This window comes from Schistocerca cancellata, chromosome 1 (assembly GCF_023864275.1).
Source record: "Schistocerca cancellata isolate TAMUIC-IGC-003103 chromosome 1, iqSchCanc2.1, whole genome shotgun sequence".
In the NCBI taxonomy this organism is placed as follows: domain Eukaryota; kingdom Metazoa; phylum Arthropoda; class Insecta; order Orthoptera; family Acrididae; genus Schistocerca; species Schistocerca cancellata.
This window is the reverse complement of record NC_064626.1, coordinates 595,081,697-595,109,384: the sequence shown is the minus strand read 5'-3', so window position 1 is coordinate 595,109,384 and position 27,688 is coordinate 595,081,697. Positions and strand designations below refer to the sequence as shown.

The 27,688-nt window shown below is 42.0% G+C and overlaps 1 protein-coding gene across 1 annotated transcript in view; it reads left to right on the top strand.

Moving 5' to 3' along the window:
- LOC126182115 (vesicular acetylcholine transporter) overlaps positions 1-26,297 on the top strand; it is an 81,903-nt gene extending 55,606 nt beyond the window's left edge. The window contains exon 2 of the mRNA XM_049924825.1: positions 15,114-26,297. Coding sequence (XP_049780782.1) covers positions 15,264-17,348 — 2,085 coding nt within the window. The 5' untranslated portion in view covers positions 15,114-15,263 and the 3' untranslated portion in view covers positions 17,349-26,297. The remainder of the gene's footprint in view (positions 1-15,113) is intronic.
- The last annotated feature ends 1,391 nt before the right edge of the window (positions 26,298-27,688 follow it).

Here is a 27,688-nt window from a genome sequence, read left to right as displayed (position 1 = left end):
TATACGGGCTTGTGCTGAACACGACAAATACGATATGGTGGTCTAGCACATTCCGTTTATGACGTAACGAGCGTTCATGCAGTCGTTGATTCTATTTTACGTGGCATGTTGTCGACATATCGCAGATCTTATTTTGTGTTTCACTTGGCGAAATGGCTCCTCAATGTGAAATAATAGATTACGACGTCACAAAACACGTAGTAGGCTACGTCAACGTTAGCTATCTCGTCCAGGGTGACGGCGGCTTAAGAGTTCCTTGCGATTCGTGGCCGGTCTCTGTTCGCGGGGTTCCCGGCAGCTACCGCTGTTGTGACGTCACGGGTGATTCCGCTAATGGAGGAGGGCAGCGGCGCGTATCGCGGCTCCGGCGGCATGGGCCACCTCATTAATTAGGCGGCCCAGCCCGGGCTGATACGGTTACACGGGGCGCGGTTACACAGGCGCGGTCCAGTGACAACTTGCTCCGCCCCCTCCTCCCCTCTCTCTCTCTTTCTCTCTCTGAGGCTGCACCGTGACACCCGCAGCTCGGAGCTTGTGACGTATCTCGTTCGATGTACGAATATATACGAATGGATAAAGAGTCTGCCTTCATTGGCTCCTGTCACTGGTCAAGGAAATGATTACGCCGCAGGCAGCGATTGTCTTAGCTTTCCACCCAAAGAGGACTGTCTCTCCGGAAACAGTGAGACACGTTTTTCAGACTGTGTGCTGCATGATTTGCGTTGTTAGTAGTGTTAGAGTCATGACTTACCATTAGGTGCCGGCTCTGGCACGGCGACGTGGGCTTGAAACTCAAGCATGCGTATGCATTACAATTGCAGACATTAACATGGGTCTGGACAAGGTGAGCAGAGTTTTACTCGTAAGGCTGTTTTATCAAAACAACATAAATAGTACTACTGCTCTTCGTGAGTATTAAAAGAATACGGAGAGGTCCTGTTTCCGCACCGAAGTCGAGCAATACTATTCGGAAGTTCGAATTACGTGCCGATTTGGGAATTGCTTCTGGGAGAGGCCGACGGTCAATTGCGTTACGAATTGTTCAAGACTTTACTGTCTGCAGGAATGCGAAACTCTGTGTGTGATCTTGAAGCAATACACGAGCTGCATCGCGCCGGCTCAACGATCCATGGTCCACCGTTAGAAAAGTGCTGCGAACATTTGTGAAATGGTATTCCTCGTGCGGTTCCAGGCTATCGTGGATGCAGATGGCCGTCACAATGAGACACATTTGTAACCTGGAACGTAAACATACTGCGCAATTAATAAATGTTAGCCCCTCACCAGGAAATTAAAATGTGTTGCATTCAATGGTTTATTCGTTATTTTTCTCCCGCGAGTCCTTACAAATGTTTCGACAAAGCTCCCTTGTCTTTTTCATGGGGGCCCTCATATGTAGCGAAAGTTTAATTACAACCACCCTGTATAACGATGGTCACTTGATTATGTATGTATGAGTATACTTTAATTACTGACAAAATGGTTCAAATGGCTCTGAGCGCTATGGGACTTAACATCTGAGGTCATCAGTCCCCTAGACTTAGAACCACTTAAACCTAACTAACCTAAAGACATCACACACATCCATGCCCGAGGCAGGATTCGAACCTGCAACCGTAGCAGGACGGAAGGTCCTAGAGTCGCTCGGCCAAAGCAGCCGGTTAATTACTGACATTGCCAAACTTGTGAATTAATTTGTTCGTCATGCTACGAGGGTAGTCTTAATTATCATCTCTAAAAATCAAGCTGCGACCATGAACCTTAATGTTGGTTCTGTCATATTCGATGTCACACATGGATTTTGCATGATCAGGATACATTTTATGCGTGAAAATCACCTCTCCGTCGCTTCGCACGCAACGGTTTTTCGTCCAGTGAAGGAGGAAGAAGTCTCTGGGTGCCATGTCATGAAAATACAGGGAAATGAGGAAATGTTTCATAGCCCAGAGAAACAGCATTGTGTCCTGTGCAGAATCATCTACGACTTTGTCGCGCAGCAACCACCCCTCTCCCCCGTCCCCCCCCCCCCCTCCCGAGACGCTCCATCTTGACACCCTTGTAATCTCGTCAAAAGGTTTCGATAGTACACTCCTGTAACTGTTCGCCCCTTACGAAAATAGTATGTTAGTACCACACCATGGGAGTCCCAAAAATCTCTCAGCATGATAGTTTAGTCTTTGCCGCGATGGTGAGCCCCCTGCTTGCTATGTTCCTTTGTTTCGTCGACACAGTGATTACATCCAGTACTCGTCCATGGTGATTAAACGGCAAAGAACGTCACTTTGATTGACCTGAGACAGCTGCTACATTTCCGCTGCTGTCTCTATTCGGCAGCGTTTTGAATTGCTGTGAGCAGTAGCGGAATCTAGCGAGTGGCGACCTTTGTCATGTTCAAAATGTCGTACAGCATGTTTTGATTCATGTCTGAATTTACATGCAGCCTAATTTTCTGTGTATATAATTAAAATATATGGTTAGCATCGTGCAGGCTTCGGAGTGACCGCTTACGTAATCAGGTGCGGTAAAAGGAACAATTATCTCGGTTATACAGTCACAGGAATTTTATAATCATTCACTTCACCACACCTGAAGATGAAACGTAGACTTATTAAATATGTACTGCTGTGCCTAAGTTAAGTCACATGCCAGCGATTGGACATCCCTTTTAGACTACAATCTCCGTAAAATTTGTGAGCCGCACGTGCCATTGAGTGTGAACATGAACGTGCAATATTCTGAAAGCACCTGAATGGTACCTCATATGTCATGGAACCGCTTAACATGCAAATGAAACAGCAGGCTGGCAGACTAATGTCTGGCACAACAGCTTCTCTAACTCAACTGTATTTTGGGTGCTGAAGCAAACGCTCCATGCACCGAGCAGAAATACTTGGTTTGCTCAACAACATCGGAGGAGCAGTGCTATTGACCGACGACGGGTCTTCTCAGCTTTTGTATTCCATAGAAACAATGGACTGTCCACTGAAAAACGTCACATGCCAAACGCTGAACAATCAAATGGATCAACGTGATGCCATGGGACAGCCATCAACCTGGAGAACATTTTGTTGGCAATATCTAGGACACTGAATCCATGTTGAGGCTAGATAATATTCCATCAGAATTTCTAAAATCACTGGGGGAAGTGGCAACAAAATGACTATTCACATCGATGTGTAGAATGTATGAGTCTGGCGACATACCGTCTGACTTTCGGAAAAATATCATCCACACAATTCCGAACATTGCGGGAGCTTACAAGTGCGAGAATTATCGCACAATCATCTTAACAGCTCATGCATCCAAGTTGCTGAGAAGAGTAATATACAGAATAACGGAAAAGAATATTGAGGATGTGTTTTGCTGTTGGTAATGGAATCAAGGCTTAAAGCAAAATCAAGACACGTTCATAGGATTTGTCGACCTTGAAAAAGCGTTCGACAATGTAAAATGGTGCAATATGTTCGAAATTCTGAGAAAAATAGGGGTAAGCCATAGGGAGAGACGGGTAATATACAACATGTACAAGAGCCAAGAGGGAATAATAAGAATGGACGAACAAGAACGAAGTGCTCGGATTAAAAAGGATGTAAAACAGGGATGTAGTCTCCCTCCCCTACTGTTCAATCTGTACATCGACGAAGCAATGATGGAAATAAAAAAAAGTCTAGGAATGGAATTAAAATTCAAGGCGAAAGGATATCAATGATACAATTGCTACCCAGAATGCAAATGCAGAAGAATTACGTGATCCGCTGAATGGAATGAACAATCTAATGAGTACTGAATATGGATTGAGAGAAGAAAGACGAAAGTAATGAGAACAGTGAGAAAATTCCATGGGGACTGGTGGTCACAAAGTAGATGAAGTTAAGCAATTCTTCTACGTAGGCAGTAAAATAACCAATGACAGAGAGGGCAAGGAGGACATCGAAAGCAGACTAGCAATGGCGAAAAGGGCATTCCTGGCCAAGATACGCATACAAGTATCAAACATAGGCCTCAATTTGAGGAAGAAATTTCTGAGAATGTACGCCTGGAGTACATCATTGCATGGTAGTGAAACATAAACTGTGGAGAAACCGGAACAGAAGAGAATCGAAGCATTTGAGATGTGGTGCTACAGACGAATGTTGGAAATTGGGTGGACTGGTAAGGAAAGGAATGAGTAGGTTCTGCGCAGGATCGCAGAGGAAAGGAATATGTGGAAAAACACTGATAAGGAGACAGGGCAGGGTGACAGACATCTGTTGAGATATGAGGGAATGACTTCCATGGTACTAGAGGGAGATGTAGAGGGCAAAAACTGTAGAGGAAGACAGAGATTGGAATACATCCAGTAAATAATTGAGGACACAGGCTGGAAGTGCTACTCTGAGATGAAGAGGTTAGCACAGGAGAGGAATTTATGGCGGGCCACATAAAGCCAGACAGAAGACTGATGACCAAAAAAAAGGCACTACTGACCTATTTTCTTATACATACATTTTCGAATTCACTTGACAACGCTAATCCATTGTTCAAGTGTAGTCTCTCCTATGTTTTTCTTATACTGTCAAAAGTTAAGTGCCCTTGTTGCGAAACTTTAACTCCCGCAAGAGTGAAACCTTACACATGAAATAAGCTACTAATTTAAAGGTGAACGATTCTTATTAACCATTTATACTTATAACTTAATGCTAAATTGTAAACGGACGTTAATAATAACAATGTAGACAAGATGCTGAACTGAACTATTGCAGATGGCTATGGTATAAATTCCAATGCGTTGGATGGATAAAGTATGCGGTTATCTCCGTACAAAAAGCAATCAAAAAACTTTTTATTGTACTTCCTACCTCAGTTATCGTTCATATAACTTAGCGATATCCAATATTCAGCTCTGAGAAGAGAGCATAAACTAAGTTACCGTTAGTATGACCGTTTGAAATAAATACTAAAATTAAAAAGATATTATGAGAAGGAAAGTTGCCACTCACCAGACGAAGGCCTTACGGGCCGAAAGCGCTATTTATGAATTTTTTTTGTGTGCCTATCTGCGACTCAGCATCTCCGCTAAATATTGAGTAGCCACTTTCCTTTTCATAATATTGTTACGTTCCACCCTGGATTTTTCATTGTTTGAAAACTAAAAAGATAACAGTCTCCAGACCGGAAGGGACCAGTTCTGTTCTTTGGTTTTGTAATTAACTGAGAAACTTGTCGAAAGTTTTGCTTTTAATTTTAAAAATAATATGGAAGCAACCAACTTCCTAATTACCGTATTTAACGAAATGTAATCAGAAATAATTAGTTAAGATCATTTACGATAATCTTGAAACATGAATGAAAGTCGAATTTATCTCTGGGAGTGTGAAAGGCAACCGTTCCAAATATACAGTTTTATTTTTTGATAGGTTACTTAAACGCTCACTTTGTAAAGTAAATGATAGGCTAGCATTCTCGTTACAGATAATCGTAGTCCATCAATATATTTGTTCTGTTTTAAATGACAAAGGCAACAGGTTAAAATAGGTTTGTAGGTAACATTAATACAAAGAATTGCTGCTACAACTCATACAATTCTAAATACACGAATACTTGGAAGTTCTTGGCTTGTATCAGATGAATAATCGTCGAATAAATTTATACAGTTATTTCACGTCTCTGTTAACATAGACCAATACGCATCGACATGACGCCTTCCAGAGGAATTGCTTTTGAACTGTCAGTGAAGCAATTACTTGCACGGAATTTACTTCAGGAAGAATATTGCGACCGCGACAAGCAGTTTACCGAGGCACCCGCTCCACTTCACCAAAGTTTCTTAGTAAAATATCTTCGCACAATGATTAATATTATTAATTAAGCGCTTCACAACATCGATTGCATCACAGCACTGCCTACAGGAGAATCCCACAATGTTCTTCTCTATCCTTGCCGCTGTGCGTATCAAGCTCAGCTAAACAACGCGTCAGAGGAAAAAGCACTGTAATTCCCCGAGTTACTTGAATGGTTATAATAAATTTGAATTTAACGTAATGTAAATACCTGGGATATAGAAGAGCTGTTCACACTTATGTGAAATGACCATATTATACTTTGCATTACAATGAACAACCTATATACATAAATAAAACATTCGGTTGTTTCAATTCAGATATACCATGATGATAGGACATTCTTTACTATAATGTTAATATCTATAACAATAATAGACACCTTAAATCAAATGCCAATCCTTAAGAAAATTTAAAATTTATAGTGTCGATATTTACACAATGTCTGAGTAACATAGTTTGGCAGCTAAAAAAACGTCCTTCGTAATTTAGAAGAGAATGATAATTGTAGTCAAGTCAAAACCGACTACAGCGGGATTCACCGCTTCAAATTACTCGTTTTCATTCACCGCTTGTCCAGTGGCATCGCTTTTAATATCTCCTCAAGCGTCGCTTAGCACGGACTACAGCAACTTGGAACTTCTCGACCATTGTAAACCGTTTTTTCTAATTCTTCACTGTACTAGCTGGACTGCTCGATGATTAGTCCTCCGCCCAACATATACACACACTGCCCAATGGTTCGTGTCCATCTTCACTTCGCAGTCACATCACCGAAAGTCCACTTGGGCAGCTTTCGAAGGGGTGAAATGTCCCTGTTGGATTTGTTACTAGTATGACACACAATGAGTAGTCCACATTTGAAGTCTCTGAGATGTCATGACTGAGCCACTTTGCTGTTACTGCTTCTTCCCTCGCACGACAATAATCCTCACCTCTTTTTTACTGGCCTGTCTTTACATCTAGTGGTCAACTGCGTATTACATAAGAGTGCACCGATACTTTTAATCAGACAGTATATGTCCCCTGTCAGCCATACAGTGGTTAGTTGTCACTGTTGTATATGAACGACTTGCCCACTGGAAACAACGCTGAAAATTTTCTTACGGTCTACGTAGCGACTGCAGAGGATTCGCTCTTCCAACTTTCATATTTTGTGACGGTCGTTAACATTCACGCACCTCGGCTAATCGCATATGCGGAGCTGTGAAGGCGAGTGCTGTTACTGTGAGAGCCTTCCGCGGCGACCGCGCAGACGCGTTCGCGATCCGCCCGTCTCCCCTCGCAGGCTCGCCGCGCCGCCTTATAAAAATTTCAGGCCGCTAAATATTTCAGCTGAGCGCCGTCCCCTCCCCCGGAGCGGCTCAGCCAGGCAGCAGGCAGCAGCCAGCCAGTTGCTTTAAAACGGCGGCGCGCGACGTCAAAACAACGCGGCGCCTGTTTGTGCAGCAGGGGCGGCGGCGGGCGCCCGCTGTGTAAACAGCGCCGCGATCAGCCGCGGGCCACGAGCGAGAGCAGCCATCATAGCGCCGCGCTCCGCGGCTGGGGGCGATCGCAAGTGACTGCTCTGCCGTCTGCCGGCCACTGCTTACGGTGGACATGTACCGCCACAAAACGCAAAGGCAAACTACATCTTTAAAATTCAACTAGCGAAGCGCTCCGGCTTTGCACGGCCAGCAGCAAATTCAATACTGGCCACTATAATTGTTGCACCACGAAGATGACGTGCTACAGACGCGCAATTTAACCGACAGGAAAAAGATGCTGTGATATGTAAATGATTAGCTTTTCAGAGCATTCACACAAGGTTGGCGCCGGTGGCGACACCTACAACGTGCTGACATGAGGAAAGTTTCCAATCGATTTCTCATACACAAGCAGCAGTTCACCGGCGTTGCCTGGTGAAACGTTGTTGTCATGCCTCGTGTAAGGAGGAGAAATGCGTACCATCACGTTTCCGATTTCGATAAAGGTCGAATTGTAGCCTATCGCGATTGCGGTTTATCGTATCGCGACATTGCTGCCCGCGTTGGTCGAGATCAAATGACTGTTAGCATAATATGGAATCGGTAGGTTCAGGAGGGTAATACGGAACGCCGCGCCAAACCGCGCCGTGCAAGATCCCAACGGCCTCGTATAACTAGCAGTCGAGATGACAGGCATCTTATCAACATGGCTGTAACGGATCGTGCAGCCACGTCTCGATCCCTGAGTCAACAGATGGGGACGTTTGCAAGACAACAACCATCTGCACGAACAGTTCGACGACGTTTGCAGCAGCATGGACTGTCAGCTCGGAGATCGTGGCTGCGGTTACCCTTGACGCTGCATCACAGACAGGAGCGGCTGCGATGATGTACTCAACGACGAACCTGGGTGCACGAATGGCAAAACGTTATTTTTTTTGGATGAATCCAGGTTCTGTTTACAGCATCATGATGGTCGCATCCGTGTTTGGCTACATCGCGGTGAACGCACATTGCAAGCGTGTATTCGTCATCGCCATACTGGCGTATCACCCGGCGTGATGGTATGGGGTGCCATTGGTTACACGTCTCGGTCACCTCTTGTTCGCATTGAGGGCACTTTGAACAGTGGACGTTACATTTCAGATGTGTTACGACCCGTGGCTCTACCCTTCATTCGATCCCTCCGAAACCCTACATTTCAGCAGGATAATGCACGACCGCATGTTGCAGGTCCTGTACGGGCCTTTCTGGATACAGAAAATGTTAGACTGCTGCCCTGGCCAGCAGATTCTCCAGATCTCTCACCAATTGAAAACGTCTGGTCAATGGTGGCCGAGCAACTGGCTCGTCACAATACGTCAGCCACTACTCTTGATGAACTATGGTATCGTGTTGAAGCTGCAAGGGCAGCTGTACCTGTACACGCCATCCAAGCTCTGTTTGACTCAATGCCCAGGCGTATCAAGGCCGTTATTATGGCCAGAGGTGGTTGTTCTGGGTACTGATTTCTCAGGATCTATGCACCCAAATTGCGTGAAAATGTAATCACATGTCAGTTCTAGTATAATATATTTGTCCAATGAATACCCGTTTATCATCTGCATTTCTTCTTGGTGTAGCAATTTTAATGGCCAGTAGTGTACATTGCCCGACAACAAAAAAACGTTAAGTATCAGAATACGTGCTCGAAAGTCAGTGTAACTTTGTACACGTACACATCACAGGCTGGTATGTTAACGATTACAGCTGCAATTATCTGTGACAGCTATAATGGCCAACAGGATGCATTAGTACTGTTTGAGTTTAGTACTGTTCCGAGCACAGGCGCCTCGTGCTAAATTTTACCAATGTGCCACAATGTGATGGTCTACAGATTTTTGACATACAGGGTAGTATTCGTAACTAAATTGAATGTATTAATTTTATGTCTATAATCTCAGTTGTTTATACAGATTTAAATTTTGTAAATAATAGTTTAACATTTTGAGGAATAAAAATGAAAGAAAAAGTTGGTAACAGCAGGAATCGAATCTGAGCTGGCTGCCTCCCAGTCAGTGCATTTGTCCTGTCGGCCAAAGCGCCGTTGCCTTAGTTACTCCTCAAAAATCCCTCGTACCGTAGCCTTGCACAATATGCTACACGCAGTTTGAAAGAAAAACAGTGACCTGATGCTACGAGCAACTTGGTACTCGGAAGGTATAACGTCACACCACAGCATGTGCGGTCGGAAAGAGAAAGCTGTGTCCCTTCTCTGAGTTGACCGTAGTGCTACTAATCATCACTCCAGCACTCGACATTGGTTTCTAGTTCTTGTGAAGAGTGTGCTACAAAATATGTTTTCTTCCGTTTTATTTGCATACCGACAAAGAGAAATCGCGTAATTTTCGTGCGATTTCCGGCGCCGGGGCGTGGACAGCGTCAGATATGATCACTGTGAAGGACAAGGAGACGCAGCGTGTACTTGTGAGACAGAATTATCAGCACTTGACAGTTTGGAAGAGTCCTCATCGTGGTTCTCCAGTTCATGAGCTGATCGAATTGTATAATTTCCAGATCTGCGGGACATTCAGATGTGAGAGTGGCTCTATGTCTGACTACATTGGAGTTGAGGGCAGACAAACTCGTCGTCAGTGTTCCAGTTGATTACGTCTGACCACCACAAGGGATGGTCGTCATATTGTTCACCGAGCACACAGTGGTCTCGCCTGTGCCTGGCAGCCGAGAAGAAGTGATGGACCCCTGCAACGCTCTGTGTCACCCTGCCCCGATGGTCGGAGATCGGCAGTAGCCGGATAAGGGAAATACAGTCGCATTGTTATTAACACCACAACACAAACGGCTGTTTTTGGGAAGTTATCAGGCCGGGAAGCGTGGACTGCGATGAACGGCGCCACATTATGTTCAGGTGGTCAGGTCACGGCAGGTAATCATTGGTGGCGAATGCTGACAGCACAGTGGTATGTCTCGCACATTCTACGTCATCGTGTGTTATCCTTCATGTGACAAGATCTCCTTACCTTTTTCATCAGGACAACGCAATTTTTTTAAAAAAAGACCGTGCTTATCCACACATGGTATGTGGCTTTATGAACTGCACACTCGATGCTGAAGCTCTTCCGTGGCCAGCAGTATTCCCACATTTATCCAAGGTGAAGTGTGCGGAACTTAGTGTAAGGTCGGCAAAGGACCAGTTAGGGTCAAAGTTCACAATGAGAAAAGTTTCTAAGTCCGGTGAAGCAAAATTAACGCTGTGATGCACATGTCCACTGGGGTGAACAGCTCTTAATGGTCGCTTCTTTGGCGTTTCCAATCAGCCCTGGGGCTGCAAATGCACGCAAGCTACAGCAGTAGTAGAACTCCACTGGAGTGGTCTTTATGTACGACCGATCAAAAAGCCCGAAAAAGTGACATTAACAGCTGTTCTCTGTAGTGGACAAGTGCACAGTAGGGTTTAAGCAAACCAAAAGATATAAGAAGTCAGCAAATTTTCTAAGTTCAGTGCAGCCAGTGAAAAGAAAGTACTAACATAAATATAATCTGAAGGCAGAAGACTTCTAGAACGAAAGCAAACACTGTTTGAAAATATTACTAATTAGTAATTACACAAAACACTCAGCTAAAACAATTTCAACTGCTCAAAAGTGCGATTAAAATTCAGGGTAAAAGGATACGAATGAAAAGATTCGATGATGACATTGCTGTCCTCAGTGAAGATGAAGAAGAATTACAGGATCTGTTGAATGGAATAAGCAGTCTAACGAGTACAGAACATGAATGAGAGTAAACTGGAAAATAAGATGTAGCTGAAGTGAGAATCGTCAGACACTTAACATCAAAATTGGGGATCACAAAATACACGAAATTAAGGAATTCTGCCATCTTGAAAGCAAAATTACGTATGACGCACGAAGCAAAGAGGACACGAAAAGCGCTCTGGTACTGGAAAGAGGGTATAACTGCAGAAGAGAAGTCTATTAGTATTAAATATTGGCGTTAGTTTCAGAAAGAAATTTCTGAGAGTATGTGTTTGGAGCACAGCAGAAGAGAATCGAAGCGTCTGAGATGTGGTGCTATAGGAGAATGATGCAAATCAGGTAGAATGATAAGATAAGGATAAGGAAGCGAACGGCAGATTGTAAAACCTGTAGGTCAAGACACAGGTGTGGATACGTGAACCAAATAATAGGGTGGAAGTGCTGCACTGAGATAAAGAAGTTAGCGCAGCAGGGGAATTCGAGGCGGACCGCATCGAACCAATCAGAAGATAATGCGCCTCAAAAAATAAAAAAATAAAAATAAAAAAATAATCACCCAAAACCTCACATGGCGTGCATGCTTATGTGACTTTTGTAGGCCAATTTGAGATTCTGTCCCAGCTTCACGTACCACAAGTGTCCTATGTAAATCTGGTTCATAATATTGACTTTACCTATACCTGTTAGGTACATTGTAAACAGTTGCCGTTTAAACTCTGTGTATCGGATTATTCAGATTCCTGTAACGAAGTCCCGTGGCGATCCTCCACAATACAGTATCACGTCCCGCACTATGATTTCATGCTTTCGAAATATTTTGTAAAATGCCATTCACGTCGTCTTCACGTGGGGACTCGGGCGTCAGTGTCAAACGGAAATAATCATCGAAGGAAAACAGCTCCCACTGTCCATAGTTCCATGAACGTTTCGCACACTATCATTGGAGTCATTAAAGTGGCATTATACAAAGTCGGTGTGTTTATCTTCAAATTGCCAGTCCTGTACCGCGCAGCCCTCGGCCGGCGATACCCATGCTAAGCTGAACAGCGGACGTCACCTCCTACTGAATGGGGTAAAGCCGTAGCGCAGGAGACTCTCTACAGTTTCGATTGAATCCGCTAATGGTCCATCGCTGTCACCCGTGTGCCACATGTTGCGCATAGTGTAACCTGCTTACAGCTATTCACTGCTCCCAGACCGTAAGGATTATTTCGCTCGCAGTACAGCAGTGCGTTGATATGACCAGTGATCAAAAGGCGTACAATATAAATTCCAAGCGGATCCAACTGTTAATTTCTCTCATACTCAGAGCGATGCAGAGCATGTACCACAACAGAAATCACGCACTCTGCGACAGAATTGTATCTCCATTTCTTTCGCAAACACTAGCTCATTGCCTGCTACACGTTGCAAGACTACATTTTCGCTGCTGTAGTTGCCTAATATGAGGGTATACATCTTACTTTCGTACTGTAGTAACTATATTGAAATTACTTTATAAAATTAAAATAAATAATTTCTTCTTACTCTAGGTGCCACTTTTCGTTGCAGTATTCCAATTCTGAATTTAAGGTCTTTTTTTAGATTTATATAGGTGTCATGAAATCAGTTGTAATGTATGTAAAAGCTTAATGAATAAACTTCCAAACTTATTCAAAGCACTTAAAGGCACTTGCGCATTGATTATGTTTCAAATTTTTTCTCTATTTTTATATTAAATTCCTTGTATACATGGTTCAACTTATATGACCTAGAATTTCCCAATCTGCGTTATGATAATTTCATTATATACAAATAATACTGTCACGGAGTGTAAAACGTGCCTTCATTTCCGTACATTTTGAATAATGTAGTTTACTGCATGCTTTCTCTTGAGTGTAACCTTAGAAGTTTCAGCCGTTCAAAACTGTAGACCATGATTCCTGTATAGCGATTGCTATTTCGTTAAGAAAATGAGCTATAGTCCTCCTTAAGTTAATATTTCCGACTGCACATCTCTTTTGAATTTTTTCATCGGCACTGAATAAATTAGATTTTCTTCCTCTCTCGGTAAGATTAACTGTAATCAGTATTTTATCTTCTGTCAACAATTTTTCTGGGTTGGCATCAGATACTATAACAAGAATGTAGCAAGTGCATTTCCTGCAATTAGGCATAGCTCCATTATCTTCTTTAGAGGTTTTGTTTACATTACTTCATTTTACTCTCTCGAAAAATAATAATGAAACCATCTTAATAGTCTGTATCCCATAAGTTATATATTCATATTACATTTTCCATTGTTAACTTTAATATTTGTTGCCAGCAGGTCTTTATGATGTTAGAGCCAACTCCAATTGCTTTATGTATAGTTACAAGCGCTCTCTCTTCACTCCTCCCTATTAGCTTTTTAAGTTAGACCGCTTTAGATCTAAAATTAAAATTATTTGAGGAATAATTCTCTTCGTCTTTGTTTAGCTCTTTAGCTTCATAACTGTTATCTTGATACCGACACATCGCATATCCAATTTGATTTACATAACACTCAAATATTTTCAGATTTCGACTGGTCTTTTCCATTTCATACATTCAGTATTTGAAAAATAATATTAGTATAATGTTTTTATTGAATAGTCCTCCCCATACTATATTCCTTTGTCACGTCCTGCTCCTTGTTGTGTCCTTCTTCCCATCAGCCTTCCTCTTCATTTGTCTTGGTTTTTGATACAACTGCTCTCTGGTACTTGATCATTGTTTGCTTACACAATCAGTGTCAGACTGACTAATGAAACAAGGGTTTGCTCTAAGGTTACGTGTAGTACTGGCGCTTTCATCTGTTAACAGATGTGGCCTGAATGTGTAAATGTCGTTAACCAATATAGAAAATGTTTACTGTTTTAGAAAAATATTACTAAAAAGAATATGAAACAATGATTTCCCTAAAACATGATTCCGCTTGGCACAAGAGCGAGGAAGCAGATTTACTTCTTTACTATATTTACCGAGAAACATACTCTGTATCGAGTCAGAAAATGTAATGGTTTGACTCAAAAACTCTTAAATGAACTTGCATTCAGAATGAGCTCTGCTCGAATTCTTTTTGTCCACCATTTTTTCCTGTATATCGTGTTTTTTGTTGTGGTTTCAGTCTGGTTTCAGTCCAAAGATTGGTTTTGATGCACCTCTCCACGCCAGTGCATATGTGGCAGGCTCTACATCGCTGAGATACCTCTGCATCCACTTCAGTCTCCTTGCTGCCTTTTTTTATAATTTTTGCACCTCACGCTTTCCTCTATACCAGATTGACAACTGCTTCATGCCTCAAGATGTGTTCTTTCAACTGATCCCTGTTTGCCCAACTCGATTCAGTGCTTTCTCATTAGTTATTGGATCCACCCACGTAATCTTCTGCGTTATTCTGCAGAACAACACCTCAAAAAGCACTATTTTCTTTTCGTCTGAACTTTTTATCGCCCGCGTTTCACTTGCAACTACTTCGTAAATTCTCCGATTGCTAGAATAGTTCAGGCGAGAATTCCGTGTCAAACTCGTGCCTCTCTCCTTGTCTTATGTAACCTGGGGCTACACTTTCGACGTTAGGCTGTGGTTTTCCTATAGCCCAATACATTACAAGGCTGCTAAGTATATGGTTTATCTAGTATGTATTTGCAAACAGAATAAGTCTATGCGAAACAGAATTTCACTGTCAGCTGCGCATTTATCTAGCTGAGAGTGTGAACGTTTCCAAAAGCGGGAGCATTATAAATAACACACCGGTGTTTCATGAATGCAAGAAGAGTAGCACCAGGACCAGGCGTGAACAATGTTCCACACGATGCAGCTGGTGCAATCGGAATGCAACACCCTTCAGAAGGACAGCGCTTGTCCAGAGTAGACGGTGGGTATACAGAGCTCGCTCGCGAAGTAGGCTGCGAGCGCACGTCGCAACAGAGCGGACAGCCGGGTGGGGACGGCGCACGACCCTTCACGAGCCCTTCCTGCTCATTCCTCTCCACCTCTCCCCTCGTCCTGCAGAGTAGAATAAGCTGACAGCCGAGTGTGCCTAACGATAAGTGTGTTGTGTGTTGAAGGTTGCCCGCCCCGCCCTGCCACGACCACGACCATGGCCGGCTGAAGTGCCGCCGTTCCCACCCGGCGCCGGTTTCCGCCACGCAGAGGCGCTATGGCCGCACTAGGAGTCTACTAGCGCCAGCGGCAGCAGCAGCTCCAGCGCCGTCACCATGAGCCTGCCGGCGCGCCTGCGGGGATGGCTCACCGGCTTCGCGGCCATCGCGTCGGTGCCCATCCCCTTCGCCGACCTGCGCTCCGCCATCTGGGCCAAGCTGCACGAGCCCAAGTCGCAGCGCAAGCTCATCCTTGTTATCGTGTCGATCGCACTACTGCTCGACAACATGCTCTATATGGTGATCGTGCCCATAATCCCCGACTACCTGCGCTACGTTGGCGCTTGGGGTCCACCTCCTACGGTTCCGCCCCCGGACCCCAACGCGACGACCACAGTGGCACCGCCCAAAGGTGCACCAGTGCATCGGGACCACCACGGACAGGACTCCGCCACGGGGATCTTGTTCGCCAGCAAAGCCATGGTGCAGCTTATGGTGAACCCGTTTTCTGGGGCCCTTATAGATCGCATTGGCTACGACGTGCCCATGATGATCGGCTTAACCATCATGTTCCTGTCGACGGCAGTGTTCGCCTGCGGACGTAGCTACGGCGTACTCTTCTTTGCGCGTAGCTTGCAAGGCGTGGGATCTGCCTTCGCAGACACATCCGGTCTCGCGATGATCGCCGATCGTTTCACGGAGGAGTCAGAGCGCTCCAAAGCCCTGGGTATCGCTCTCGCCTTCATCAGTTTCGGCTGCCTCGTGGCACCACCATTTGGAGGAGCGCTGTATCAGTTCGCTGGAAAGGAGGTTCCCTTCCTGGTACTGGCTTTCGTTTCTCTCCTAGACGGTTTCATGCTTCTTCTTGTCATGAAGCCAATCAAAGAGCAGATCAAAGATTCACAGCGGGAGCGTGTCGCAGGAACTCCAATATGGAGGCTCTTCATCGATCCTTACATCGCTGTGTGTTCTGGAGCACTAATGATGTCCAATGTAGCGCTCGCTTTCCTCGAACCTACAATTTCCCTCTGGATGGAGGACAATCTGACGACGGATAACTGGAAGATCGGAATGATCTGGCTGCCAGCATTCTTCCCTCACGTGTTCGGCGTTGCCCTGACTGTGAAGATGGCAAAACAATATCCTCAGTACCAGTGGTTAATGGCGGCTGGTGGTCTCGCTCTAGAAGGTCTCTGTTGCTTCATAATCCCATTTGCCACGTCGTACAAAGCGCTCATGGTTCCCATATGTGGCATATGCTTCGGTATTGCGCTGATAGACACCGCGCTCCTACCTACACTTGGCTATCTTGTGGATGTGCGCTACGTCTCTGTGTACGGAAGTATTTACGCTATCGCAGATATCTCATACTCGGTGGCATACGCAGTGGGTCCCGTTATAGCGGGCGGTGTCGTCGAAGCAATCGGCTTCACAGCTCTCAACGTTGGTATTGCTTTCGCAAACCTACTATACGCCCCTGCATTGATGTATCTCAGGCACATTTATGACTTCAAGCCGTTGGAGAACGAGGCAAATATACTGGTGGGAGATCCGCCCGACAAGCAGTATCAGACCTACACGATGCAAGACCAACGACCGGTTTCTACAGACCTCAAAAATCATCTTGAATACTCTCGTTTTCAAGAGGATGAATCACAAGGTATTCAGGAGACGAATGTCGACAAGGCATTAGAGGCAAATGGGTATGCCCCCACAGTTACAGGAGGATACTACCAGCAAGACCAGCCTCCACAACAACAGTATGCTCAGGATCCAAGTTACCAGCCTCAAGTAAATCAGAGTCAAGCTTTCCAGTCACAACAACCAGCAGGAGCGCAATCGTACCACACCGCACCAGTCCAGCAAAGCTACCAGCCAGCGGCACCGACTCAGCCATTCCAGTCGCAAAGTGGGTACCAGGCTCAAGCATATCAGAGTCAAGGCTATCAGCAACAAGGTTACCAGGCCCAACAGCAGGGATACCATCAACCACAGAACTACCAAGTGCAACAGGGCTACCAACCGTCAACTCAGGCCTACCAGAGGCCTACAGCGAGCGTTGCGAGGTCGTCACAAGATCAGGCTCCGGCTAGGCAAACGGACACGAACCCGTTTAGGGTGGCAGCGAGTGAACCACCGCCTGTGCAACAGCCCCAGCCCCTAAGTGACAAAAACCCCTTCAGGCAGGGCTTTGGCTATTAGAATGTAAAAATTATGGCGTTCGGTAATGAAGACTGATACTCCCCTATCTACGTGTGTGTGTGAATATGTTTATGTGTCTGTGTGCACGTGCCGGGGAAAGGCATGGAAAGACAAAGAACAAAGATGAGGTTAGACGAAGCATGAAAGTGAATGTGGTAATATAACTTAGGATTTAAGCAATAAACGAGTGTTTCTTTCTTTCCACTGGATCCACGAAATTTTTCTTTGGGATTCGTGAAATTCAAAACTCACAATGTAACGTTCATCGTCACTGGAAGCGAAAAAGTGGAAGTAATGTGATAAGAATGTGAACTCGTCGAATTTAACTTTTGTTAAACATACTACATCATATCATTCCATCCTCACTGGTTTAAATTTAGAAATAAGTCCTCTGGAACCGTGTATTCATATTATTTTGGTTTATGAAGATCAGCAATAAATTTCATCCTAGCATCTGGCCATGCGAACGACAGCAAAATGAAGCATTATGTGGCGAAGAATGTACTGATTTGTAGATCATTCACGAACTGCTGCACCTCAAAAACACTAGTGTTGATTCCGTAATATTCTGAGAAGTCTCAGTAATGTCCGCCTTTATTTTTAGAGACGTGTAGGTTATTGGAGCACTTTGATGTCTGCTACTGAATATATGGATTCATTTACGGTATGGAGCTTAGTTAGATTGTACAAAATGATTTTCAGAGTTAAAAAGACACTCGTGAAACATATCGTTCGCGTATTCATAGATAGTGTTACTTGTTTTTGTAAAGAAACTTAGGTGAACACAATTGATCATTTTGAATAATCGTTGTTATTGGACATATATTTATATAAATATATATATATAATTATGTAAAAAATAGTGTATAGGTTTTTAAATGATGTAACTATGTATATAGACAAGCTGAAAATTATTTCCTTCCTAAATCATACACTAGGAGACTTGACTTTTGTTCTATGGTATTAGCATCAGTAGATGTAAAACCTGATGTATTTTGTTTTGTAACACATAGAACATAAGTTTTATACAGAGGTTCCAACGTCATGGTCCCTTTGAAAGTTGTATATAAGATATCGTTTATGTTACTTTAGCTGAACTTCTTACATTTGTCGCTATCTTCAATGACAAACAACCAAGAATTACGTACATATCATGTGGAAACTATATCGTATAGCTGTTAAGATGTGTGATATTTCCAGTGTTACGCGACAATTTGTACTGGCTCTCAATGTAGTGATACTGTTATGGATAGTTAGCTCTATGTACATATATATAAACACATATATATATATGTTAGAGAGTTTATATATCACTATGTAACAAACGGCGCACGTAAAGCAAGGTCTAGGCTGTAGAAAAGATCTCCATACAATGGCGAATGACATTTATAGAAAAAAAGTATGTTGCAGTTCTGTTCCATCTGCTAGTTCGTTACTTGTTTTAAAAATGTACGCTTTCTAACCGTGAATTCAACAGTCCTAAATATGTTATATCAATTATTTTAAGCTTCTGTGTCCAAAATGCTGTTTCGTTATGTAGTATAGTGTTTCAGCCTTACGGTTAACTTTCATTAAAATTCAGCTTCTTGGATCGAGAAGATACTACCCAGTTTCTGTATTACCAGGGCGATGTATGGGCACATTATTTTTCAGATTGAGTTTTGGGAAAGTAGTAACGTAATTTGTGACGCCTTATTCTGTATATATTACGCCGATGTTAACATTGGACCAACTCCTGAAGTAAGAGCCCTCTTATGGATTGCATAACGTTATTTGATTTCTCTAAAAAAAGCACTTTATTTTTCTACGTATTTAGTCTTTTTCCATGTGTGGTATTTAATTATGGTGTTCCCATGCAATAAACTCGTTAACATAATCTGGGAATGATACATATCACTCATATTTCTAGAAAATTTAGATTCAACTAAATGTTTCGTAGCGTCAAACAAGAGTAAAAATTTTGTATAATAGTGGCAGTAGAGGCAGAATATTATGAAACAAATTTTAATCATTGCAACTAAAAAACTAGTAACGACGGTGTATATACAGCAAATCGGAGCGAAAAATCGGTAGATTCCTTATGATGCACGCAGTCTTAGTTTTAAGACCCTTAACTACTTAGCTATATTCTGTTACTTAATTGCAGTTTCACTTTTTTCCTGTGCCTTAAGATGACACAAAAGCAAAGTCCACAGTGACTTACCAGTTGATTCCGGCAAAGTCTAAATTCCTCTCCAGTAGATGTCTTAGTTGAAGTCACTGTGGATGTATGTTAACATAAGGAAGCTGTTAAACTGCTGCAGTCCATTACTATAATGTAGTACTTAAATAATTTTATTATTCTGTACTAGCACGAGTTTCGAAATTTGGCTGTCCATATCAAATGTCTGCAGTACATTTGTAAAAATGAATAACTACGTTTCTCGTAAGTTAGGGGTAATAGTGACATTAACCAGAAAAAATAAAACGATTTCAGGAATGATCACGGAGTTCATAGTTATTCACAAGTGAAATGAGGTTATGTGAAAATGTCACCGGGTTCGTCGTCCTCCTCCCAAAAAAAAAAAAATGGACTTGTTCGGAGACGTAACATTAAAGCTTCACAATACACTGTTTTACAAATGTCAGCTGATGTCCATAAACATGTGGCAGCCGTCTGATAAATTCGAAACCACTCGTGGTGGCCGCGATAAATTGTTTTAAGCGTTATACCAATTTTAATTGTTGATACCTTGTTCAGAACCGTCTTTTTTGGGAAGATAATGTTACTTCTTACGTAAAAGGTATTATTGTATTAAGAAAAACAATTGCTGTACATAACAAAAATGTTTTCAAAGGCAAACCTCTTTATTCGTAGTAACTTCATTAACACACACTTCCAGAATGTGAGTTTTAAATATTATGAATATATGAGTTCTTATTTTTTATTGCCCATTAAAATGCTCCACATTTCATAAATTGCATAATTGTCAGCAGTACACAGCCGGAGATATCGGAACCGCATTCAACGTTTGTAAGAGCTCTTGACACCAACACCTGCAGTGGCTTTAGTAAGCCTAGCACTAACGTTGGTGCACTAACGTTGGTGCTGTCCACGTTATGGAAAAAAGAAAAACACACACATGCACACTCACTGCAGAATTTAAGATAACATCGAAAGTCTACAAAAGTAGTGTCTGAAGGCTTTATCTTTCTGTGTAAGTTGTAGCCGTAGGAATCATGTAGCTATTTCCTTCACCAGTGAAGCTGAACTGTCAGGATACTGTTGAGTGAAGGTTGGATGTGGCTGATGTACTTCTGTACTGACTTCCGTAGGCTGCAATTGTTGAGTGTGGTTGAGTGCTGAAATGGGTTCAGTGTGACTGTAAATGGAACTCTGGAAACACAGGCACAGGAAATATTAAGACGTTTTATTTAACAACAGAAAAATAAAATTCACTTTACAAATTAACTACCAGGTCTTTATACAACACAAACTTCTTTCAGGTAACAAGTCATTTATATGAATTAAAACAGTTTTCGGTTAAACTACAAACTAAACACATTAAAAATAATTTAGAGGAATCCACTTTAGTTGTACTAATTATTTATTGTAACCACGACTGATTTCTGGATTTTAAAATCCCATATTCAGGTGTGTGAAATTATTGTGTTTGGTAAAACACATCATGCGGTCGTATCAGTCAGTGCAAGTGCTCCAATCACTGCATGTTCCTACCGGTGCGGCGCCCCGGCGGCGGACAGCTTCTGCCAACATGCAGTAATTGGAGCTCTTGCACTGAGTCATCCGACCACAAGTTGTGTTTTACCAAATACAATAATTTCATGTTCCTGAACCGGTTGTCCTTTCAATAAATAATTAATACAACTGAAGCGGATCTCTCTTAATTAATTACCATGCCTCTCAGTTCTGGATGTTCTACATACCATATCTTGTGAAATTAAACATCACTACTGTTGCAGTCACTGTTGACTAATTAAGTAGCACACCGCAATTCACCAGCACCCTTTTGTCCTCACTGCCTTAAATAAATGAATCAGTTATAAATAGGAGTGTGTAATCTCTCATCTTTCTCACATTTCTTTCGGTACAAACGCTTGTTTGGTACGTACTCTGTCTGACATTTTTCGTTAACATGAAGCAATGTTTTACAAATTTTTTCGTTACCTCTACTCATAACTAGATGATCATTAATATTTGTCATTACTTAAATGAGAGATATAGAAAAATTTTCAGGACAAAGTCACATCATCTGACTGTTTGAGTAGAATCAGTATTCATATTTAGGTTTGCCGTATTTGTGAAAAATTACAAATAGTCACTTTAGTTTACTACTTGTGGGAAGAAAGATTTGTTACTTAGTTTACTGCACGTTGACACTGCGAATAACATGTGCTTTGACTGGAAAATTACTACATTGTGTAGAACATTTAAAGACATAACTGAGCCTGTTATATAATAGTCTTTGTCTGAAGATGAAGACGCACCATTAACATTAAACTATTTAACAATACAAATGCAACAGGTATATCTTACACAACAATTTCCTTCGGAGTTGTTATTTCCTCAGTGACGAGACTAACGACGATATAAGGAATGGTTTTCCTTACGAGGTTCAGAGAAGGAAAACAGAAGCCTACATGTTCACACTATCCCCTGTTAAGCTAAAAATTTACTACAATACAATGATATTTTTTGTAAGCAAATTAAATAATTAATTTTCTTTCTTTTTCTATACTAAATCACACTGATTTCCCTAGCCCTAATTCTAATACGCTACAATATTTCTCTTGCGTATGTGTATAAATAATACAGTATCAATACTGAGCTCCATATGTAACGTTCAAAACAGAACTCAATTCTATCGCATTTCGTAGATCCTCCTTACAAAAACTGATGTATGAAAGAGCTTTCAGTTCTCATTATATTACTTGACCTATGCCTGACCCAGTTCCAAAGTTCCATTTCAGTTTTGGAGCCCTATATTTTTACATGTTTGACATTGAAACAAATGTGTGTTTACTTTATCCTTATAGTTAATAAATACAGTTATTGTATGTATTAATATGTACATAGTTGTTAAAATTTGGTCATTCGCTTTTTCTGAGACATTTGAGACTTACAAGGAGTACATCGCGAATGTGTAGCAGTCTCACGTCAGAAACCCAATTCCCTAAAACAAATGTCCGTTTCTAAAAGTTTAAGGCACTAAACCATTGAATAACTCTGTGTATCATCACAAATTTTACGACAAGTTTTCCAGAGAGTTGTTTTAGATCTAAGGAAATGAAATCTGCCTGAAAATGGCCTCTTAGACGTTCTGCGCAGGCGCAACCGTTATTGTTTCTTTCGTAGAAAGGACTTCCTTTGTATATTACTGATTCGTGTACATATATTTTCAAAGTATCTGTGATTTATTGATGCGTACATGCATGCTACGTTGGTTCACATGTGTAAGAGACTTTCAGAAGGACTTTCAACTGTAGTATGTGGCCAAGGAGACTTTATAACGTGTTACCTCAATAAAGACCAACCGATCAGAGCACGACCATGGCGTACACCTCAATAATTTCCTTCGAATCCCTCTTATAAATGTTTTTCAGTAAATAATAAACCATTTGCTGTACCAGTTAAAAGTTAATAAATACCTTTTGGCAGCTGCTAAATATTTATAAATATATATTTATTCTATTACATGCGTTTTGTTTTATTGATTCAGATAGTCCTCAATGGTCGATAAAACGAATTGCGTATGGTAAAATAAATACGCATGTTTTATCAGTCGCAAAGACTGATATTAAACACGTTTAATAATTGCAAAGCCAGTGCGGAGTGCGGACGCTATGGACACACCAATGGACATTTAATATACTCCAAGAAAACGTAATACTCGTATTACATTTAACTTCGTTGCAACTTTTTGTGTTTACTTTTGTAGCGACTCAGCTTCCGTATTAGAACTTTAATTTGTGTGTGTTCCGGTAGAAGACGGCACAATTGATGAAAATCGGAAATATAACTGAACTGGCATAAATATTCCAAAATGGGTAGGGGAGAGTGTAATACTTCTTAAGTGATGGCACTCAGTTTATGTGCACTGCTGTCTTTTTCTGAAATTACAAAAATTATCTCTTTCCAAATGTGAAAACATGTTCCCAGGAACAACTTACTAATGTTCCTAGGAATAAATATTCGACTGAAATTTAAATGTGCTGAAATTGAGAAAGTATCAGTACTGTATTTAACAGTCTGTCTACTACATTATTACTTTACTACGCACCAAAAACACAAAGTGCACTCAGATGAAACAGAAATACAATCAACATCTAGTTAAATACATTTTTAAAGAGAAAGTATTGGAAACTATCACAGATTTCTATTTTCAATACAGATAAAATTGTTAAGACATTAAAGAAACACAGTTAATTTGCGAGTGTCACATGTTCAATAGTGAAAGACCTTTTATATCAAGATGCAAGATACTGTATGACGGATGAAGTATGGCTTAAAAGGTCATATAAATAGCATTTTACTTACCATTAAATATTGTAGCGGAAGAACTGACAATACATATAATAGTGTTAACCCTCACAGTACAAAGGGGGACAGGTTACATTATGCCCACCTTTTGAATATATTGTAATGTGGTCTGTCACATTACATTTTAAAATTTTGAAAAATTATAGGTTGGTAGCACACTTTATTGAGAGTGTATTGACATTTCTAAGATGTGCGAACGGACCCTAATTCCCGCTATAAAAAGTGTATTGTTATGTAATCCAAAGGAATTAACGAATCTTTTTGGACGGAAGCTAGGCATAAAGTACCCCCCTCCACCCCCGGTATTGCTAGGATTCACAGATTATACAGCACTTAAATGTATAGAATGTGAAATGTTTACAAGTGCTGCGCAAATCAAAACTTCATTTCTAACAAGAACAAAAATTGTAGAAAATGGCGGAAACTGTTATTGGCGGTCTCTAGTGGGCATTCTTTCATGCGATTTGAAAGTCAATTACTAGACTGAAGTACCGATCAAAAGACTGGTGTGCTGTAGGTACAATACTCTCTAGGTACAACACTCTCTCCTACCGAAACGGAAGCGTTGACACATACGTCGAACATGGTACACTGAAGTGGAAAAATACGAATGCTTAGTGAAAATGTTGGTCACGATAAGTACAGAAGTACTCTCATTTTCGCACGGATATGTGTTTCTGTTGGAATTGTTAACGACAGGGAATGAGGTCGATTTTTCTTGTATGTGCGACTAACATAATAATAAACAATACCACGTGAAAATGAATTAATACAAAATGACATCAAATACCACATAAAACGTTACTCATAAGGAGCATACAGCCAACTCACTTACACACATATCTTTTCAGAGTTTTATGTGTAGCTGAACTGTTGTGTATTTACTAGGAAGACCGTTTTGATTCAACTTGTCATGCTAACCAGTCCTGCGTAAGCATCTTCATCTACGAATATGGACATGTAGTGCAAGTTTCATGCATCTGATACTTGCTTAAGACAGACTCGCCTTGGACTTCCTCTTACAATTTTTAACTCACTCATTTCCCTCGATTACCGAATAAACTATGCCTTGATAGTGCAGGAAGTGCCCTGTCCATCTGTCCCTTTTTTTAGTCAAATTCATCACGACTTGACTCACTATCTCTTCATTCGTTATCCAATCTACGCATCTACTCATCACCATTCTTCTGTAACACCACATTTGAAAAGCTGTTTCCTCTTCTTGACTCCCAGGTTCATATCTTTGATACAGTTTCAGAAGATAGTACCTAACCTTTAAATTTGTATTCAGTGCCACCATTCTTATTTTTTCAGAAAACTTCTTGCTATTGCGATTCTGCATCTTATATACTCTTTACTTTGCATGCATATAGCAACACTCGTGTATTGCTATTATTGTCATTTACTAATCTGAATCCTTCAGCGTCACGTGATGTAATTCGATTACGTCAAGATACCCTTGTTTAAATATCACTGATATTGATCGAGGGAAATGAACTGGTCGTGTGGCATTGTTGGCCGGGAGGCCCCATCTGGGGAAACCCTGACCGTGACGGTATCCATTCCGCTGGACTTATCTTTAATTCTTTTGCCGTCTCTGGCAGAATTTCCATTTTAGCAGAAAACCTGAAAACTTTTATTTCTTCTCCTTTCAGATTAAAACTCAATTTCCTTTCCTAATTTCTCCTTGGTTTGCTTCACAGGTTCCTCAATCCACAGATTGAATAACATTGAGAATTGGCTACAGCGCTGTCTCACTCCCTTCGAAACTATTGCTTCCCTGTCAAGCCCCCGACTCTTATAACAGCAGTCTAGTTTCTGTTAAAGTTGCAGATAATCTTTGACTACCAGTATTTTATGTCGATGCCCAAGTCACAAAAGTCAATAAATTTATGATCATAGAATCCTTTCGTAATGGTAACAGTTGAATTTATCTCTTTTTTCGGGAGGTGGGGGGAGGGGAGAACGATACACTTAGCAATGAGCGTATCTAAAATAAGATCGCGTAATCTCTTAAAGAACACCGTCTTCGACCGTTTTCAACACACGCGAGTTATTTACTTTTCACAACAATCCAAAATGACGCATGTCTTCCCCTAACTGGAGAAAACTGTCTCTCCGACGCTGCAGTCTGCATTGGCCATGAGTGTTTGGGAACCGGTCAACGCACTCGCCGCGCGCTCTGAATGGTCGGCTCTCCTGTGCGCTCGGCAGACCTGCGCAGCCCACACATAACGCCGGATGTACGAGAAGGGGGAGCGGGATCGACTCTCTCTTTCCACAGCGAATGTCATTCTTTGTTGATGTTATTGTTCTAGACAAATCTTTAACGTTAACGTAGAGATTTATCAGAAAAAATGTGTGTTAATAAATTATGGTGCTGTCTGAGAAAAATAAATGTTTCTTTTATTATTGTAACAAATGATATTATATATGGTGTTTTCTCCTGCTCACCTTTCATTAATTGTTCCTGTTACCTTTCCTTGTCACATCCCAACTGATACGACTTCTTGGATCTATCTTGCACACACCTACGTGGTAGTTTATACAGAGTAACTGAAATACAAGTAATGAATAAGTGGCACTATTGCAACAAATGCTTCCAAAACTTTGATGCAGCTCGCTCTCTATCGTGAAAATCAGGGTTACCGAAAGATCATTCCTTCTCCCCTCGTACACTTGACACTGAAGAGCCTAAGAAACTGGTACACCTGCCTAATATCGTGTAGGGCCCCTGCGATCACGCAGAAGTGTCGAAACATGACGAGGCATGGACTCCACTAATGTCTGAAGTAATGCTGGAGGGAAGTGAGACCATGAATCCTGCAGGGCTTTAAATAAATCCGTGAGAGTACGAGGGGGTGAAGATGTCTTCTGAACAGCCCGGTGCAAGGCATCCCAGGTATGCTCAATAATGTACATGAATGCAGAGTCTGGTGGCCTACAGAAATGTTTAAATTCAGAAGAGTGTTTCTGGAGCCACTCTGAACCAAATCTGGACGTGTGCAGAGTCACATTGTTCTGCTACAACTGGCCAAGTCCGTTGGAATGCACAATGGATGTGAATGGATGCTGTTGAGCAGACAGGATGTTTATGTATGTGTCACCTGTCAGAGTTGTATCTGGACGTATCAGGGGTCCCGTATCACTCTAGCAGCACACGCCCCACGCCATTACAGAGCCTGCGCCAGTTTGAACAGCCCCCTGCTGACATGAAGGGTGCATTCATGAGGCTGTCTCCATACCTGTACACGTCCATCCGCTCGATACAGTTTCAAACGAGACTCGCCCGACCAGGCAACAAGTTTGCAGTCGTCGACAGTCCAATGTCGGAGTTAACGGTCCCAGCCTTTGTCTCGTGCAATCATCAAGGACACACGAGTGGGCCATCGGCTGCGAAAGTCCATATCGACGATGTTTTTATGAATTGTTCGCACGCTGACACTTGTTGATGGCCTAGCATTGAAATCTGCAGCAATTTGCGGAAGGGTTGCACTACTGTCACGCTGAAAGATTCTCTTCAATCATCGTTGGTCCTGTTTTTGGAGGATCTTCTTCCGGCCGCAGGCATGCCGGAGATATGATGTTTTACCGGATTCCTTATATTCACTGTACGCTCGTGAAATAGCCGAACGGGAAATCACCACTTCATTGCTACCTCGGTGATACTGTGTCCCATCGCTCGTGTGCCGACTATGACACCACGTTCAAACTCACTTAAATCGTGTCAGCCTGCCATTGTAGCAAGAGTAATCGATATAGCAACTGAACCAGGCACTTGTTGCCTTATATAGGAGTT